The sequence below is a fragment of the Tympanuchus pallidicinctus genome, unplaced genomic scaffold (genome assembly GCF_026119805.1).
Source record: "Tympanuchus pallidicinctus isolate F22 unplaced genomic scaffold, pur_lepc_1.0 scaffold20, whole genome shotgun sequence".
NCBI lineage: Eukaryota > Metazoa > Chordata > Aves > Galliformes > Phasianidae > Tympanuchus > Tympanuchus pallidicinctus.
This window is the reverse complement of record NW_026294722.1, coordinates 7,259,340-7,278,318: the sequence shown is the minus strand read 5'-3', so window position 1 is coordinate 7,278,318 and position 18,979 is coordinate 7,259,340. Positions and strand designations below refer to the sequence as shown.

At 39.3% G+C, this 18,979-nt stretch overlaps 1 protein-coding gene and 1 long non-coding RNA gene across 2 annotated transcripts; one reads left to right on the top strand and one right to left on the bottom strand.

Annotated features, from left to right (window-relative positions):
* The first annotated feature begins 4,114 nt into the window (after positions 1–4,114).
* On the top strand, positions 4,115–15,731 carry LOC128081249 (protein-glutamine gamma-glutamyltransferase E-like). Its single transcript, XM_052684340.1, has 13 exons — positions 4,115–4,216; positions 5,862–6,029; positions 6,313–6,555; positions 6,871–6,989; positions 7,479–7,607; positions 8,982–9,159; positions 9,315–9,450; positions 10,379–10,482; positions 10,951–11,196; positions 11,813–12,118; positions 12,876–13,033; positions 13,229–13,362; positions 15,403–15,731. Exons 1-13 carry the CDS (start codon positions 4,207–4,209, stop codon positions 15,548–15,550), a joined length of 2,079 nt encoding a protein of 692 aa, XP_052540300.1. The 5' UTR covers positions 4,115–4,206; the 3' UTR covers positions 15,551–15,731.
* LOC128081253 (uncharacterized) lies at positions 10,410–18,232 on the bottom strand. The gene is made up of 4 exons (XR_008207047.1): positions 15,788–18,232; positions 15,454–15,495; positions 10,904–11,079; positions 10,410–10,510 (listed from the first exon to the last, which is right to left on the bottom strand). It is a non-coding gene; the product is annotated as an uncharacterized LOC128081253 (long non-coding RNA).
* Between the last annotated feature and the right edge of the window lie 747 nt (positions 18,233–18,979).

Sequence of the window (18,979 nt, the reverse complement as noted above, 5' to 3'; positions counted from 1 at the left end):
CAGTTGCTCACAGAAATACAAAGCCCAAGACACAGAGGAGCAAGGAAGCATGGCTGGTAAGTGCAAATAAATAAGTAAATAAATAAATAAACAAATAAATAAATCTCTTCCTGAATAGGGGATGGGTAAGTGAATAATTTACCATATGTTTTTTATTCTGTAGGGTTATTATCTGTAAAAGGCTCTGAACTGTTGAAGTATTCTACATACTGAGATTTTGAGTAGGTTATTTCAGCATTTTCTTTCCTGAATTTTTCAAAAGACACCAACAAGGAAAAAAGATCATCTGTCCATTACTGTGCTAGAACCAAGTGTTATAAAACCGCAAATAGAGCAGAAGAAATTATGGCAAACTGCAAACTATCTTGTAGTGTGAAACTTAATGAATCGAGGGCTTGTTCAAGTATGATTTAGTCTTGTGTTAATGAGAATATTTGTGCCATGAGCACAAATACGGACTACATTCCTTCCTGGAGATTCAGAGTCAGCAAAATGCAATATCATTTTAATTATATGTTGAAATTACTGTGAAAGGGACTTTATGATACAGACAAATCAGTATAGGTGTCCAGGAGTAAGGTCATAGCAAGAAAGATATTAAATCAAGACACTGTAGCAAGATTAGCTTTGTTCTTGCTTAGGTCCAACTTGTTGAGAACTCATTAAAAATGGAGTTACTTCCAGGCATGTAGTTCACGCTCTGCTGGATTTATGTGATATTAACTAGAAAAGTTTAGGAAATTAACCAAAAAGCAACCATCCATAGAGCAGAGGATGAAGCACAGAAATGAGAGGTGTTTTTTCCCCTCGTGGAGATTAAAAGAGAGTTACACCATGGTCAAAAAGCTTGATGAGACTCAATTGCAGAAACTCTTAGGATACAAATATTCATCCATTACAATCACTGAAATAATTCACGTTATTGACTGATATACTTGTGCTGGTGTTCATCAGCAGCATCTGTTGTTTGCCCGGCCTGACGGTGCTTACTTAATGTCTGCATCTGCTAAGTGTGAGATCATCTAGATGTCCACTTGTTCAGGGGCTGGGAGGGAATCGGGTGGACACAGTGGGCATAAGGCTGTTGATTCCCTCATCCATCTCCTCTCAGCAGACCAAATAAATGGCCAAACACAATTTGATAGGCAATCTGAAAGACTGGAATGATTAGGAAAATCTTTCCCTTTAAGAGAAGAACTGTATGGACAGTAAAATAGACAGTAAAAACTTTCCTCTGTAGCAATGGGGAAACGACCACAAAGTAATTGTTTCTGCATTGTAACACTTCCTTTTAAGCAATGATATGCCAATGACTTAAACAATAACTTTGCCATTTTGGCAAGGCAGTCCCTAAAAACTTCCTTTTTATGTGTGATACATCAGTGTGTCCTTCTTAACCACAATTTTCTCATTACAGTAAATGCAAGAAGCAATAGCAGCATTTAACGAACAAACTGTTATTTGCTGATCACAGCTAGCTCTTGCTTGTGAAATACCCAGGTCATATTGCAAGCCCAAGTTCAGTTAGAGAAGTCAAAAGTACCCAGGGTTTCTCCTGAAAGTGCCAAGCACAATTTTAATGTAAAAAGCTGTGTGTGTGTGTGCACAGGTGTGTGTGCACAGGTATGTGTGCACAGGTGTGTGTGCCCATGACTGCTTTCACATATGCACACAAACATGTTCCAAAATCACACATCCTGCAAATACAAACACTCTTCCAGAAAGCATCTGTGGGCCAGCCTGTACTGGACTTGGTTTAACAGAATCCAGAAAGAGAAAAGAAGGTGATGCCTAAAGAATGGGAAAAGCATTGTAAATGGTCCTGTAAATTTGATAATACTTTTTTCCCTAAGAGTTTTGACAGTCTGCAGCACATTACTGCTACTAAGCACTCAGTAATTTGTTCCACAGCCTCACACTCAATTATCTCTGCTTGTGTCTTCAGTTTTGTGTCATTACCACTAAGGTGTGAGTCACACCTGCAAGCATCTTGTTTATGTACCAGAATTAGGAGTGCTTGGCCATGGGATGGGTCATGCTGGATTGAAGTTCTTAGAAGAAATAAGCAGAGTCTAACAGTGAACGGAGCTTGCAAAGAGATAGTTCTGATGAGTGTGCAACTCTAACTGTAAATTACAACATCCAAATAACATCTTTACTCCAGTTCAGTGGAAGGGATATGTGTATAAGTGGGAGAGGTAGGGGATTACCTGTAAATGTAATAGGCTATGAGCACCAGGTCATGTCTGGCTATGTGGGAGCTGTCTGGGAAGTCTGATTCATTTCTAGGTGCTGGTCCCTTGGTAGTTTTTGAAGTTGCCGTGCTAGTGTGTGTCACTATCAACATCCCATCTGAAAAAATCCATAGCATTCCTGCCAAGATCCTAAGGGAAAATCTGAGTTTCCAGGAATTTCCTGGCACGCTGTAACATGTGCCCTGCTAAGTGAGGTATTCTCATAGAATCATAGAACAGTTTGTGTTATAAGGGATCTTTAAAAGCCACCTGACCCAATTCCCCTGCAGTGAGCAGGGACACCCACAGTTCCATCAGCATTCAGAGCTCCTCCAGCCTGACCCTGACTGTCTGCAGGGACGGGGCCACCACCTTATCTTTGGGTGCTCTGTGTCAGTGCCTCACTGCCCTTATTGTTAAAACCTTCCTCCTTATATTGAATCTAAATCTCTTTCCATTTCAGACCATCTGCCTTTGTCCTATCACACAGATCCTGCTAAAGAGTCTGTCCTTTTTCTCACAGCCCCTTTAGATACTGACAGGCCACTCTCAGGTCTCCCTGCAGCCTTCTCTCCTCCAGGCTGCACAGCCTCAGCTCTCTCAGCTGTGCTCATAGGGAGGTGTTCCATCACTCAGAGCATTTTTGTGGCCCTCCTCTGCATGCACTCCAACAGGTCTACTTCTCTCCTGTACTGAGGACTCCACATTTCAGGAGCACCTCCTTTGGAATGGAGGATGAAGAGTGAAAAAAAAAAGGAACTGTTTCTTGGGCAATATATAGGACCTAGAAGAGATCTCAGCCAAGTGCTTTTCCTTATAGACTTGACCAATCTACATCAGCAGGTTCTGGTCCTGGAGAGTGTTGACACAGGTCAGTCCACATTGCTATTCCAGGGCCTCAGGGCCCTCCCTAGAGGTTTACAAATATAGTATAACTGTAGAAAAATACTTGACTTCCTGCACCTAGGGTTGCAGGAGTGATTTTGGTGATGAAATTCCTTGCTTAATGATCCAACAAAGGAATGAGAGGAGAGACAGGACAGTCCAATTTCCCAAGGGAATGAGGCAGTCCCCAGTAAGTCATGTCCAGATGTTTGTAACATGGTGCTTCAGGGATATGTATGGAAGAATATAGAAGAAAGACACCTTGTTGGTGTCTTCATCTTAAAGATGAAGATAAGGACTGCTTTCCCACCCTGAAACAAATGCACAATTAATTATATGTGAATTAAGGTTGTTTATTTTTAAAATTACAGTTGGATTTTTCATGTGATAAAACTACTGTCCCATCTTTCCCAAAAATTCTGCTGATCCTGAGTGTTGAGAAGCATTCACGGAAGTAGCTCGAGGAAAAAAATGGATTCACTGAATTAATTTTAGAAGAATGTCACTGTAAATATTGCTCACGAGGAATTCCGAATGAAAAACAATGTGGTGCAAGAAGCAGTATGCCTTTACTAGAATGTTGTTATTATAACAGAAAGAAAAACAACTAAACACTGAAATACTTATAAATTCAAACACAGTAAGAAACTTTTAATAGCTATCCAGATTTCTAAGCATAAATACAGTCCGGTTGGATGGGCCCTGGGCAGCCTGATCTGGTAGGTGGCAACCAGCCTATGGCAGAGGCTTGGAAGCAGATGATCTATAATGTCCCCTCCACCCTAAGCCATTCTATGATACTGTCCAAGCTTCCTAAGTTAGCTTGCAGGGAAGTGCGATCAGAATGTTGAGCCTAAGAAGGAAAAAAAGAAGAAAAAAAAAAAAAAAGAATCTTCAACCCCTTTGTTCATATTAAAGGCTGGAAAGCAAAGAGAGCAATTGAAGCTCCACCCTCCCACAGGAAAAGCTTTACAAGTAGACTTTAAATAAGTGAAAGGCACCTATCACTCCTTGAGTCAACAGAAGTAGAGGAGGCCATTGAGAGGAAAAACTCCAGAGCTGCTCTTACAGGACATATCGATCAGATATGGGCCAAGGTGAGCAAGGGGCAAGCCCTTCTGTGGTTCTCTGTTATTCTCTTACATCAGTAAGATGTGTATTCAGCTCTGAAAGCGAAGGGAAAGTTTGCAGGTATTTTATGTTGTCAGCCCAGTGTAAATGGGAGACCGACAAATCTGACACAACAGGAGAAGCACAATTTGGAGAAGGTATCATTGAAAAGGCAGAGGGAGGTTAGAGTGCACAGAAAAGGTTGAAACCTGAAGTTAAAATTGAGAGCATACAAAAATGTAAGGATTTTGTTTGTCTGTTTCTGATTTGCTGCTAAAATTTATGTTTATGCAAATTGCCTACTTTGCTGCATTTCCCTTGGCAGCTGATCTCTGTCTTTCTAAAGACAAGTTTTCGTCACCCCTGAGCCTGTTCTATAACAGATGTGCTTTATTGCTAGTTTCTAAAAATTATTATTTTTTAAATAGGTACATTCCTAAAAAATCAAAGTACATGCTGCTTGCCTAGACAAAAAAAAAAAAAGCAAAACGTATTCCCCCCATTTGAAATGTGACTGTATTTCTAAGGCTACAAATGTAGTTATTTCAAGGCTTGCCTGACTTGATAAGCTGAAGATTATGCTGCAAAGAACACCTCCCCATGGATGAATCAAGGTGAACACAGGATGCTGATTTTTTACTCAGTAACAACCCAGTCCCACTACTAAGGACTTTCCTATTCTTCCTCTCTATGAAGTGGAAGGGGAGGAGGGAGAAAGAGAGTAAAAACTATTTTAAAAATAAAATATTTTTAACTTATTTAAAAAATTATTTTTAAAGAACACACACACTGATATCTTTTCCTTCTGTACTTCTGCACTTCATTTCAATCATCAAGTTAATCTTCTGCTAATGAACCCTCCATAGGCTCTGTCCATGTCAGAGCCAAACCAACCTCAGATGCTTGTTCTTTGGCCTCTGATAAAGCTACAGCTTGCACACAAGAGCATTCCACGCCATATTATTTCACACACATGATTTTAATAGTGTTTTCTCTCCAATTCTGTCATCTCTCCCACTGTCAAATGACCCATTGAGCTGAAGATGTCCCTGCTCATTGCAGGGGGGTTGGTTTGATTCTTTAATAATCTCTTCCAACTCAAATAATTCTGATTTTATGTTCTTGTTAGGTGCTTTCAACAGATAAGAACTGGTGTTTATATCAGAGATACATGTAACATAAATGTGGCTAGGGAACTCATCATGATTTAAAAAGCAGAAACATCCTTCTGGTCATTCTGGTTTCTTCGTTTCTTATTAAGCCATCATGTCATAGAATGAATGAAACCATGACAGAATTAGCTGAGTGCAGCTGGATTCTGTATTCAGTAACTCACAGGTGTTCCATTCTCTCATAGTTCTTTCCTCTTAGATTCTTTTCTGATTTTCCTTTAGTACTGGATTTACTACTTTTTTAATAATTACGCAGATAGTTTTTAATAATCTTGTAAAGGTGTAAGCTCTCTCTCTCTCTCTCTCTCTCAAAACAGAATAAAATGCTCAGAAATAACTTATTTCCGTTTGTGGTGGAAACTTCACATTTTTATTAGCTACTTACAGAAAGTAACATGAAATTCTTGCAATTGTTTACGCGCTTCTTCCTCCTTCTAATGTACTTCTCACTTTTTCTTAGCTCTGACGCAGCCAAGTATCGACTGGCATGTGAAAGAAAACGGGAGAGATCACCACACAAGTAAATTCTCTAGCAAAGAGTTGGTTGTGAGGAGAGGTCAGGCCTTTGTAATCACCTTCAATGGAACAGAACACCCTGAGCAAACCTTTACATTCATCGCAGAAACAGGTATGGCTCCCAACGTCGTTCCCAGAAATTGCAATGCCTAAGCCACATTCTTTTGGCCTGGTATGTGCTATATGGTAGGCAGTTAATACCTCAGAACCAACATGTTGCTTTAAATAGTGTCTGAAGAGTTTGCTGTACTACTTACACCTCAGCTAGCAGAGGTAGTTTCTTTCATTTTCAAACATATGCCATATTAATCTAATAGAAGGGTTAAAAATCAGACGGGTTTTTTGACAAGTTACAGCAAGCTGGAAAGAAAAAAATTGTTTATTTTCCTTAAAAGGTCCAAAACCCTCCAAGCAGGCCAAGACCCAAGCCACATTTGGTATCTCCAGCACAGCAAGCAAGGAGGGCTGGAGCGCAGTTCTTCAGTCCACCAGTTCCCACTCCGTGAGCATCTCCATTTCCAGCCCAGCTAATGCTGTCATTGGACGTTACAAGCTGAGTGTTCAAAGTACTTCAGCTGGCAGCTCGTCTCCAGTAGTCCTTGGCACTTTTGTTTTGCTCTTCAACCCTTGGTCTTCAGGTAGGAATATATCAGCATTCCCCTGAAAGAACTGATTTACTTGTAGTTTGATTAGTATTTCCAGTTTCTCCACTTGACCTACACTTCTGCAGTATGGGGATAGAACATTCACCACATAACCTAGCAGTGAGAAAAGAAAAGCATACAATGGTTTCTTAGGACCTTCTGCTACATAAAACCAACTCTGTATCACGTATTGAATGGAGATCCCCTGGCTCCCCCCCCAAAATGCAGATTTAGTTCTGCCAAAACCCTGCAGGTTTTTTATTTATTTTGCCCGCTGTGATTGTATATACCTCTCCTTTGCTTTTTCAGGTGATGATGTGTTCATGCCTAACAAGGCAGAGTGTGAGGAATATGTGCTAGAAGAGTTTGGTATCATTTTTGCTGGCAACAATAATCATATCAACAGCTTTGGATGGAACTTTGGCCAGGTAAACACAGCACTGAACCAGCAGCCAGTGCTTTGTGCTCTTTTTCACATGAGCTGGATGATCAGCATGTTTATTTTTTAATGTTTATCACAGCCACACACCTCAGAAGATCAGGAATCTGGTAATGCAGTTAGAACTCACATCAACTTCTATTATATTGATTAATGAGAAAATTTGCAGTTGACTACTTGGTGATATGAGCTAGGACACAGAGTCCTAAGAGTCTGCTGCGCAGTAAAGTGGAGCATCACAGAATGGCACAGGCCTGGCTGCCAGTCCACACATTCTGAGTTTTGAAAACCTCTTAAGAGTTTTAATCTCCACGGTTTGTTGATGGCTCATTTTTATGTGGAATTCTTGGCTGAGCTGCAAAGTTTCATCTTATGGTTAAAGAAATATTAAATGCTCACGTAATTCTACTTATCTGTATATTTTAGCACAGTAGAATGATCTGTGTTTCTAATATACTAACATATTACTATAACATAGTTTCAAGCAGATATCCTCAGTATTTGCCTTTCCATGCTGGATCGAAGCTTGAACTACCGTAAGGATCCTGCCACAGATGTATCTCGCCGATATGATCCCAAATATCTGGGCCGTGTTCTCAGTGCAATGGTAAACAACATGTTCAGAAAGTCCAAACCACTGACTGTTCACTTTTCAGAAAATTTTAGGCCACTGTTTGTATGCACCACAAAGCAGAAATGCGGGCCAGGGAAATCCCTAAGTTGTTGTCTGGTCTCAGCCTTCCAGACTTGTCTCATTTATGTATGTCTCACACTTAACACTTTGATATCCAGTATGCAAACTCAAAGCTATGTTGTGGGTTGTTATGCTGAGCACTTTGGAGGTCTTTAATCCAACTTCCCATTTGAAGGGGGTCTACTGGGGCACTAGATCAGGTCATCCATGGATTTGTCAAGTTGTTTTGAAAATCTCCAAGGACGGAAGTTTCACTGCCCCTCTGGGTGACCAATCCAGAGCTGCACTGTCTTCTTAGTGACTAATTTTTCTCTTATGTCCGATATGGTCTTCCCAAGCTACAACTTTCTGTCGTTGCCTCTTGGCATGTAATATACCAGTGCAGAGAAAAGTTGGACTCCTGACTTTGTATGCCCCATACGAATAGTTGTAAGCTCTTACTATAGACTCCTTTATCTTCACCTTTGCTAGACTGAACTAGCCTGGCACGCTCAGCTTCTTGTAAGTGCTGAGCTCTAGGGCCCATGATCATCTTGGTAGGCTCGTCTCCTGGACCCTGCTCAGTGCCACAACATTCCCCTGAACTGAGAAGTCTGAAAGAGGAGCTGGACAGTAATCCTGGCACAGTGATAATTAAAGAGCTGTAACAGCTTCCTTCAGTATTCTGATAATTTCTGGCACTTACTGTAACTCCCAAGGTCATTTCAGCTGAGTTGCCACTCAGCAAGCTACTTCCCAGCCTGTACTAATGCATGGGGTTTTCTTGCCCTGAATCCTGAATTCTGCATATTTTCATACTGGATTTCATGAGATTTCTGTTGACCCAGTATTCAAGATGCTTAAAGTGACTCTGCAGTTCTTATATCTGCCCCTTCCCCTAATTTAACATTGTCTATACATTTGCTAAGAGTTCATCCTGTTATCAAGCAGGCACATTTTGACAGATTCACTGCCTTATATGCATTTATGTCATTCTATCACACAGTGGTAAAGTTGCCACCTCACAACAGAAACCTTCACCATAAACTTGTGTGTGTCATCTTGCTGGGTACTACTGCACTTGGGTGGGAGAAACAGTGGTTAATTTCTTTTCATTACTTAGGAGGACACTTCTATAATTTCTCTGAAACAATGAGATTTCCTCCTGAAGGCCAACTGTAAGAAGCAATGACTTTTGTCCATCAAAGTGTCATTCAAAGCTTTTCTCCTGTCCCTTCCTCCACCACTACTTCATCTATTGTAAGCTCTTGATTTATGTTATCATAAATTTTGTGAATATTTTTACAGGTCAATGCCAATGATGACCAAGGGGTGGTACAAGGAAACTGGAGTGGAAATTATGATGGTGGGAAAAGTCCAAGCAGCTGGACTGGAAGTGGTGAAATCCTGCAAAACTGGAAGAAATCAGGATTCAAGCCTGTTAGATATGGACAGTGTTGGGTTTTTGCAGCAGTATTAACTACAGGTATGATTTATGTAATGCATACAATGATACTGCACAGTGTCTGTGCACTAATAACACTTTCTACATGAAAATATTTCAGAATATTCATCTATTATATCAAACATGGTATTGTGGAAATAGTGCTTTCTGACTGTGGTTTTCCATTTTCCCTTTAGTGCTTAGATGTCTGGGGATTCCCACTCGTCCAATTACAAACTTCAGCTCTGCCCACGATGCAGATGGAAATCTGCGTGTGGATGAGTTTTATGATGCTTCTGGAAATCATTTGAACGAGGGAGCCGACAGTGTCTGGTAAGGTTCTGCAGTATTCAGTAATAGGACCTGTCAGTATTATAGTCTTCAGGTGCAGAGTATAGATTCTGATGACAAATACTCTATTAACTACTAAAAAAAATTGTCTTTAAAACAACTACATGCACAGGATCAACAAATATTATGCTGCCACAAAATTAGGTATTTTCACTTTTTCTTAATAAAGCAGAGAATTAACATCAGTTACTGCAGCAAACTGAAGCCAAGATAGACAAAGTTATAGCTGCCACACATTACTGAAAAAATGGGATGTTATACTGGAAATATCAAATATTGGAACCTAACTTTGTTTGAAGTTATTCTTCAAAACCAAAACCACGTTAAACTGTAAAAGTTCAATAGAACAAGCTCCCCTCTCCTTCTCCTAAAAAGGAGAAAGGAGAAATATTTCTTGCAGTGAAATAATTTGCAGTGAAAATAATTATCAATACTAAGTAACAAATGCAATGGAAATAAGCTTTCATTCAGCAAAGAAGAGTGCAGCTCCTCACTGTTTACCTTGTTTGCTTCCCAGCTTGTTCTGTACATGTCCTAAATCAAAGAGAAGCTTACAAAAATACTGTAGTTTTGTACAATAAGACGCACAGCTGAAAGTAAGGAAGTCCACAGTCTCAGAACATTTTTTGGGGGGGGGGAGGGTGAAAAAGAGGCTCAAGACATTTTGGATAATTTCAAAAATTCACTATCTTTCCTTGAAAATGAGTTCCTTGAAAATAGTTCCACAAGGCAGTTTTCAACTCTTGCATAAGTAAGATTGCCAGAATCAGAATGACAGTCATCAGTCACAGATAAGAACCTTCTGAAGGTAAAGCATTTGAGACTTCTAACTAAGAATACTAATTAATGAACGTGCATAGAAATGCAGAAACACGTGCCATGGGCTTGCTTTATTTATTCTTGAATGTAGGAATTTCCATGTCTGGAATGAAAGCTGGTTTTCCCGCAGTGACTTGGGCCCTTCATACAGCGGATGGCAAATTCTGGATGCAACTCCCCAAGAAGAAAGTGGAGGTACACAGATTTCATTCCAGGAGTAATGCTGAAAAATCATAAAGTCAGTCATTTTCAGAGAGAAAAATGAACTGTGAAACTGCTGTGAAAGAAATTTCTTCTCCTGCTCAGAAGCGGAATGACAGTTTCTGCCTAATTAATAAAGCATCAGTTCCTCTATGGATCCCAAGAAACAAATTAGGTTTCTAGGGCCAGTCTTCTGCATCTCTTTCTATATTTCCAATGTAGGTGCCTAGAGCTATTGAAGATTAATGAATGCTATAAAATAGATCAAGTGCACACTGAGAATAAATGCAAGACACACTGATTATTGGGTAAATACGATCTATGAGGGTCTGTGTGGATGAAACGGCCAGAATGGGCCACCAGCAATTGGTAATTCAAGAGTCATTGATAAATATCTGCCCAGTAATCTGCTTACTTTAAAACCATCAGTTAGTTCTAAGGTCTATTTTCTTGATGTCATAGGAATTTATCAGTGTGGTCCTGCTTCAAGGAATGCCGTCAAAGAAGGAGACGTAGATCTGGACTACGACTGTCCATTTGTATTTGCAGAAGTGAATGCAGACTGTATGTACTGGAATTATGATCCTGCAACTAGAAAGAAAACATTATTATTCAACAAGTCGACAGTAATCGGCCAACTCATCAGCACAAAGGCAGTTGGTAGAAATGATCGTATAGATATCACCAGTGATTATAAATATGAAGAAGGTAAAAAACTTCATAGTTCTATATTTGGTTCATTCCAGAAAAGTCACATAAACTTTATGATAGGAGCCTCTTGATTGGCAATTTTGGACATCTATATGGTAAGGGGAAAATTTATACTAAATTTATTCAGTTCTAGCAGAAAAGAAAAGAGAATGTAAAGAGTGAAAAATAATGCCCTCCACTTTCTGATACGTAGTTGCTTTGTGGGACCTAAATAAGGCAAGTCCAAATAACTTTGATCCATAGTTTTCACCTTTCTTCTATTTTCTACCTATCCTGCAGGTATGGGGAGTGAATGTGATGTTGGGTGTGTTTGGCTGTTTGTCAGAGTCAACAGACCACATTATACCATTGCCCTTCCCTTACTTAAGGAGCATTTTCTGTATTAGCAAACAAAACCATACATTTTACAACCATAAAAAACCATAGAAATGGAAAGGGTGACAAATTTTGGACTTAAGATACAAGAAGATGCTACTAAAGGGACAGTGACATTGCTGAGGGCAAAGCCAGAAAATTAAGTGTGGTAGTTGCTCTCTAAGTACAGAATTATGTTTTGCTGAATAGTCTCTAACTGTTAACTGTTGAGGATAATTTTCATTGCTGTTTCTAACAGGCTCTAAAAAAGAAAGAGATATTTTTAAAAAAGCCCGCAAGAAGCTGGGACTTGAGGATAAGTTTGATCCTACGGCACCAACACCAAAGGAAATTGAACAAAAGCCTGATATCTCAGGGAAGTTTAAGATGGCTGGTCCTTTAGAAGTTGGCAAAGACCTCAATTTAATTCTGGTTCTTGCAAATTTACAATCTGAAGTTAAATCTGTTCAAGTAAATATGACTGCTTGGAGCACTGTGTATACAAGAAGACCAGTCCGCGAGATCTGGAAGGACTCCCTGTCTGTCTCTCTGTCTCCTGAGGAAGGTAATTTTTCAAATCAAATAATCACACAATTCTTATTAAAAGTTATCAATAAGCAGGTGTTAGAAGATGGTCAACTTAAGTTGGGGCAATCAGAGACATTTACAAACTGGGAGAAGAACTCCTTGAGAACAGCCCTGCAGAGAAGGGCATGGGGATCCTGATGGATAAAAAGCTGAAAGTGAGCCAGCAATTTGTGCTTGCAGCCCAGAAGGACAACAGCGTCCTGGGCTGCATTAGCAGAGGGTGGCAGTGGGCAGGGAGGGAATTGTCCCCATTTACTCTGCCCTCATGAGCCCCTATGTGCAGTACTGCATCCAGACCTGTGGTCCCCAGGGTAAGAGGGATGTTGAGGTGTTGGAGTGGGTCTGGAAGAGGGCCATGAAGATGCTCAGAGGGCTCCAGCGCCTCTCCTGTGAAGACAGGCTAAGGGAGTTGGGCTTGTTCAGCTTGGAGAAGAGATGGCTGTAGGGAGACTTTCCTGTGGCCCTTCAGTACATAAAGAATATAAAAAAGATGAAAACTGACTTTTTACATGAACAGATAATGATAGGACACAGGGGAAAGGCTTTAAACTGAAAGAGGGAAGATTTATGTCAGATGTGAAGAGGAAGTCCTTTACTGAGAGGGCAGTGAGGCCCTGGCACTGCTGCCCAGAAAAGTGAGCATGCCCATCCCTGGATTAATACTGGGTGGAAAGTCTGTTCCCTTACAAAAATGTTTATCAGTTCCTGTTTTATTTTTTTTTTTCCCTCCACAGAGAAACATTTTCCCATTAAGATATCTTATGCTGAATATCAACAGCAGTTAACTACAGATAACGCAATTGAGGTAACAGCTTTATGTCACGTAGAAGGTGGGATTCAAGTACTGGTGCAAAGACACATTGCCCTGGACAACCCTGCCATTGATATACAGGTGAATTATTCTCCCTTTACTCTAAATGCAGTGGCAGAGTAAGGGGAAAATGAGCCCTTTAGGCACTTTCTTTCTCAGGAAGAGATGTTCTGCTTATATTCTGCCTTGGTTCATCACAGTTCCTCATAGTAATCCCTCTTCTGACATGACTGACAATGCTGACAATCTGACCTTTTAAGTATTTTCTTTGCTCAGGTACTCGGTGAGGCAAAAGTGAATAAAGAAGTGGAAGTGGAAGTGGTATTTACCAATCCTATTGATATCGAAGTGAAGGACTGTGTGCTGCAGGTAGAAGGCAGTGACCTGCTGAGAGGAATCCTTATGATAGAGTAAGTACAAAAAGTGCCTCTTCCTGCTACTAAAGATAACTAATCCAGAACACAGCCATGGATGACTTTGAACCAAACACAAGAATGAGACAGAATTTTCCTTTTGCACACAACTTTAAATTGCCTTTCCGTCTCACATAGGCTTTGACTCCATACTTTGGGAGGGCAAATAATTACTTTACAATTTGATAGAACTTTCTTCCCTACCCAACAGGCCACGACAGTTCCAGCAACAGCTTTATGTATGCCCATGCAATAAATGTTATTGAAGCAGTGTATGCTGCTATAGGCCAGACGGGCTGAACCTTCTTGTTCTGACTGTAGGATTAGCAATAGGATATGAGTGTTTCTGTCCACACTATGCCCAAAATATTCTGTATTTTAACCAGGATTTTTTGTTTTGTTTTTAAAATGGACTACGAGTGCCAGTCTGAGTGGTCAACCTTCTAAACAATTTGTATCTACATTAGACAGGTAGCCGTGTAATATAAAAAGCAGATGCACCAGTGTCCCAGCTTTGTAAACACAAATGAACACAGATTGTTTAGGAACAGGCTGTGATCTCAAAAAGTGGCACTTCTGAAAAAACAGCCCAAAGTATGCTCTATGTGTAGCTATTCCAGGCACAATAAATCATGACTAAGAAGGATGAACATTAGAGAACAGACTAAGCCAGGACCAGCAGTCTACACCTCAGATGACTGGATTTACTTTACTATGGTCTGGAACTTGAACATAACTTAAATACTTAAGGCAGGCAGGAAGAGGATAGGGAAAATAGTGAATATTATGATAAATAAAGATTGTCCAGAACAGGAACTATGAGTACATTGATTTTCAAGCTCTGCTTTTAGAACTCCACAAAATAATGATGTTGGGAGATTAATAAACTGAGTCAGAAAGGTTCTAGATGATGTTGAGATAGGGAATGAGAAGACTGGGAAAAAAATGTGTTCCTTTTACTCTAGATCCCAGCTACCTGTGATATGGAAATGTGCTGATTAAGTGAACACAAGTGAACATGTAATCCCTGGAGGTGTTAAAGAAACATGTACATGTGGTCCTAAGGAACGTATTTTAGTGGGTAATATTGGTGGTAGGTGGATGGCTGGACTGGATGATAGAGGTCTTTTCCAATCTTTATGATTCTGTGATAAACACATACATGCACACTGACAAAAAAACCCAAAACAAAACAAAAAACCATTCACAGCAACTTAAGATGGTCACTCTTGCTTGAACAATTATGTCTATCTCATATATTCCCTATTCCCTTGAGGGAATTCAGTAACCTTGTGTTACATATTGTATACAACTTTATACTCAGGCAAGACAAAATATCACAGGCTAAGACTCTTCGGTAAAATCATAAACATGGATTTCCTAGAATTATAAAATATACTAGTATAAAACATTTTAAGGTTGATTTAGAATTTCCTGGTGTGCAAACACTTTTCTCACGTTGCTACAGTCTACTGTAATTCAGGAGTTTGCATCAATACTCCTTGTGGTTCCAGCTCATTCAACACAATGATGTATTTTATGCTTCCTGTTCTGCATGAAGCTTTCTCTTATATGAGATGAGTATGTTTTCACCCTGATCCCAAGTAAGCTTATCTGGATTACTGCATGTTTTTTGAGTCCTTAATGCATGGTCTTGAGTATTTAAATATACACCATAGAAACAGGTTGAAAAAGACCTCCAAGATCAACAAGCTCAACCTCAACCCATCCCACCATGGCCACTGACCATGTCCCTCAGAGCCACAGTTCTGGAACATGAAAGAAGAAATTATTCTTAATATTCAATCTGAAGTTGATTCCATTGACTGGCTTTCCACTGTTGAAAATGGGAGTCAAGCCACCCAGTCCAGCATGGTGCTGTCAAATAGCTAAGTGTTGCACACTATTTTCATGACCATCTTAGACTGAGCTGATAGGAGTTCTTACATAAGGATGGAAATGGCTGAAGAGTAAACTCACATGTGATGCATAAGCCTATTTTCAGCTTATATTTTTTCTTTTGTTTTCTATTTCTAGCGTACCACCATTGAAAGCTAAAGAGATATCCAGTACAAAATTTAAACTTACTCCTTTTGAGACGGGCTCCAAGCATCTGCTTGTTAATTTCTCCTGTGATAAATTTGCAGATATCAAGGCCTTTAAAACTGTAAAGGTGATTGACTAACAGGAAGATACACAATAAACGATCTTTGTCCCTACCAAATGCAGGGACATTGTACAAAATGGTGTAAGAAATGTACAAGAAAACTAGGAGAAGAATAACAGAACAAAGTCCTTGCTTCCTGTGATACGGGTTTATCAACTTTATATCATTAAAATTTTACATTGTAATTTTTAATAAACTGTGGAATGGTTCACTTACTACTGTGCACATCCATGTTAATTAAACAGAATATCTTACCTTCTACTCAGAGACTGTTTGCTTGACTTGTGTCTGCTTTTGTTTGGAAATCATTACTTCTGACTCTGGCTGTTTCTACACAAATATAAACATGTTTTTACACATTCAAAGCCTTACACAGTGCAATTGCAAAGTAGTGTTTCCTTTCATTGCAATCATGATACTAGAAAGTAGCTAGGATTAAGTGCATGTTTTACACAGTTTTGGCCAGTCTTTTTAGCAATAATGAGTAAGTATCATGACATTTTTCTTTTCTGCCAAATCACAGTGGCCAAGTGAGGCACAGGAAAAGCAATTTGGATGACGTCCAGCATGAGAGCAACTTGGTAGAAATGTTAGGATAATTGCCCAGTTCAACGTACACGAGGTTCTTTTTGCATGCTGCTGTTTTGTACTCACTGATACTCTTCGCGAATCAGAGGGAGAGTAATCTTAGGTCAGGGGGTATTTTAACTCTGGAAAAACTAGAATTTATCACTATAGTTTGTGTGTTAGGAAGCCACCTCTATCAGCAAATAATATATTAAATACGGAGTCCAGTAATGTTGAGATCAAGTTCAGTATACCTTCGTTAAACTTTTAATGGCAGATAGGTGCAGACACAGACGTGAAAAAACTGGTGCGAGCAAAGAATGCATCCAAATTTGTTTGACTGTTGTGAGGGCCAAAAATGGTAGCAAAAAGGCTCATCTTAATAAAAGGTGCCTTAGCCTTCCTTTAAAAATTGCATAATTAACTTAATTTATGAATTCCACATCTTGAATTCCTGTTGCTAAACAGTATGTGTAACAGTAGATGTTCTTTCAATGCAACTCTACCTGGCAGGTGATTAAATAGTTTGTGGGGAAGCAGAAGCTAAAAGCAAGATTCCTGGAACAAGTGAGCTAGGTGTAGCCCATTAAGTGATTTACTTTATGATAATTATGCAACACTAAGTCAATCTCTGACTGAAAAATGAACTGTGTAGATGAAGTGAATGAGAAGTCATGCTACTGCTCTATTGTACTTTGGACTGCAGAACCTGCCTTGTACCTATACCCTGCAAAAGTACTTGAGGAGGGCACCAGCAGCCATCTAACTTACCAGTGCCAGACACATGACATTAGTACATCATTATATTGGCTGCATAACCACATAGCTACAGGGAAGTTGTACAAATAGCCCACAGATTTTCTCCTGATGTTCCTTAAAACTTGCAGGAACAAAGACCAAATGATGGAAGTTCAAGCTTAAGGACAGACTTTGACTCAGAATTTCAACTTCTTTTTAAATGAGTGAAAACAACCAGATTCAGGTGAAGTCAAGCAAATTGCACTGCAGAAATGACAGAATCTGGTGAACGTCTAGGGGAATTAAAGAAAGGCAACACCCTTCCCTTGCAACACTTCACATGTGCATAAAGTTAACACATCTAATTAAATGTGTGCCTACTGGGATACAGACTCGTAGATAGGATTCTGCAATGTTTTTGTGGAACTTATACTTTCTAGAAAAGACTAGCAACAACATGAGTTTAAGGTGCAATAAGGCTAATCAGAGGTCATGATAGCACAATACACAAACAACAAATTATTGAGGAGGCAAGAAAAATGTAAGTTTAGGTTTACACTGGAAAGTTGGAAAACTGAAGGGCAATTTCAAGGCCATGAAACTATGGAAAAGAAGGAATAAAATATTTTGACCATTTTGGATGATAGGTGGGTGGAACTGAGCTAGGAAAAACACCTGTGACACTATTAAGTCATTAGTCACATAGGAACCATGACCGCTGCATTCCAAAGGGATTACAAAAGTGGCTGCTGATGCTTTGGTGTGGTGAAGGTGTCGACCGTCAGGTGCTGGTTTAGGATGTAGGCCACTATGAAAGTTTAGGATGGCTTGGTGAACACCACAGCGGGTACGTCACAAGAGGTAAAGGAGGTGGATGCAGCCGAGACAGAAAAAGTGGTGTGAATTTTAATTGCCTATGTGAGTAGTAAGGAAGTAGAAAGGAACTAGTCATGCTCCAGAGGGAGCAGTGTGAAGCGTCTGAAGCAATCACTGTAAGTACTGAACACCTGAACTTAAGAACTGGTTGATGCGGTTCATCACTAGGACTGTGTGTGAAGATCAGGTAACATCAGAGGCTTGTGGCTCTTATGGTTTCCAAGGACTATGAATTAAGGAGAAGAGAAAAAGACTAACTAAAGCAGCTCTGAAAAGCAATCAAATCCATTCAAGGAGACTCCTGGAACAAGTTCTGAGAGCCTGAATATCCCAGGAACTTCCAAGAAGAGGAAGGACGTCTGAATTATAATGTAAGTGAAAATATACACTGTCATAGCAGATACAGTGCTGCCAAGTATGAAAAGCTTTAGTGTTTTTCTTTCAAGACTGGACAGGCATGAAAGTCATATAAGTACTCTTCTAGTTTTCATGCTATCAAAGCCAAGTTTCACAGAAAGATGTGAGAAGCCTACATATATATATATATGTATATACACATATACATACATATATATACATATATACACACATGTGTGTATATGTATATATATATTTAAATAAATATAAAAATATGTATATACACACATATATATATATTTAATTTTAGAAAAAGAATAGATCATAATTTCTGTTTATTTTCTATTTTTTGCTGTAATTTAAAAATTCAGATTAATATTTTTTTTTTTTTTTTTAGTCTTTACTGAGCACTAAACATGATCAGTGGAGATGAGAAATTTAAACATAACAATTATTTGTCCCCAGAAAAATGTCACTTTATTAACTGCATGCTTTTTAAGTAAATTTTGAAGTTTGCACTGATAGAAAGTATTCGTGGTTAATAATTTGGGGTCTGGGTTTGTGGGTCTGTTTTGTTGTTTTTTTTTTTTCTAAAGAAAATTTCTGTTTAAATAGATAATACGGAGCTGGCTAACAAAACACGTAGACATATATTTGTTTCTAGTGGGAATTTATCATTTCACCTAGGGCAGGGGGCATGGTCTCAAAACCAGAAGTCACATTAACCAACCTGGAAGTTAAGTCATCAGGAAATGCCTCTTTTCCTTCATATGGTTTGTATGTCCCACCACACTCCCTATTTCCTCATCCCCGAAGATAACTTATTCATGGCACACCCATTATTCTTTGTAGGAAGTTCTACTCGTCTTGGAATTTGGGAGAATGCATTTCCTCTGAGTAAATAATTTT

What these genes read in the sequence shown, in the direction of transcription:
- LOC128081249 (XM_052684340.1), top strand. An exon ending in GAGGGAGCCGACAGTGTCTG is followed by an intron (nt 9,451 to 10,378) that starts GTAAGGTTCTGC and finishes TCTTGAATGTAG; the next exon opens with GAATTTCCATGTCTGGAATG. An exon ending in TGATTATAAATATGAAGAAG is followed by an intron (nt 11,197 to 11,812) that starts GTAAAAAACTTC and finishes TGTTTCTAACAG; the next exon opens with GCTCTAAAAAAGAAAGAGAT.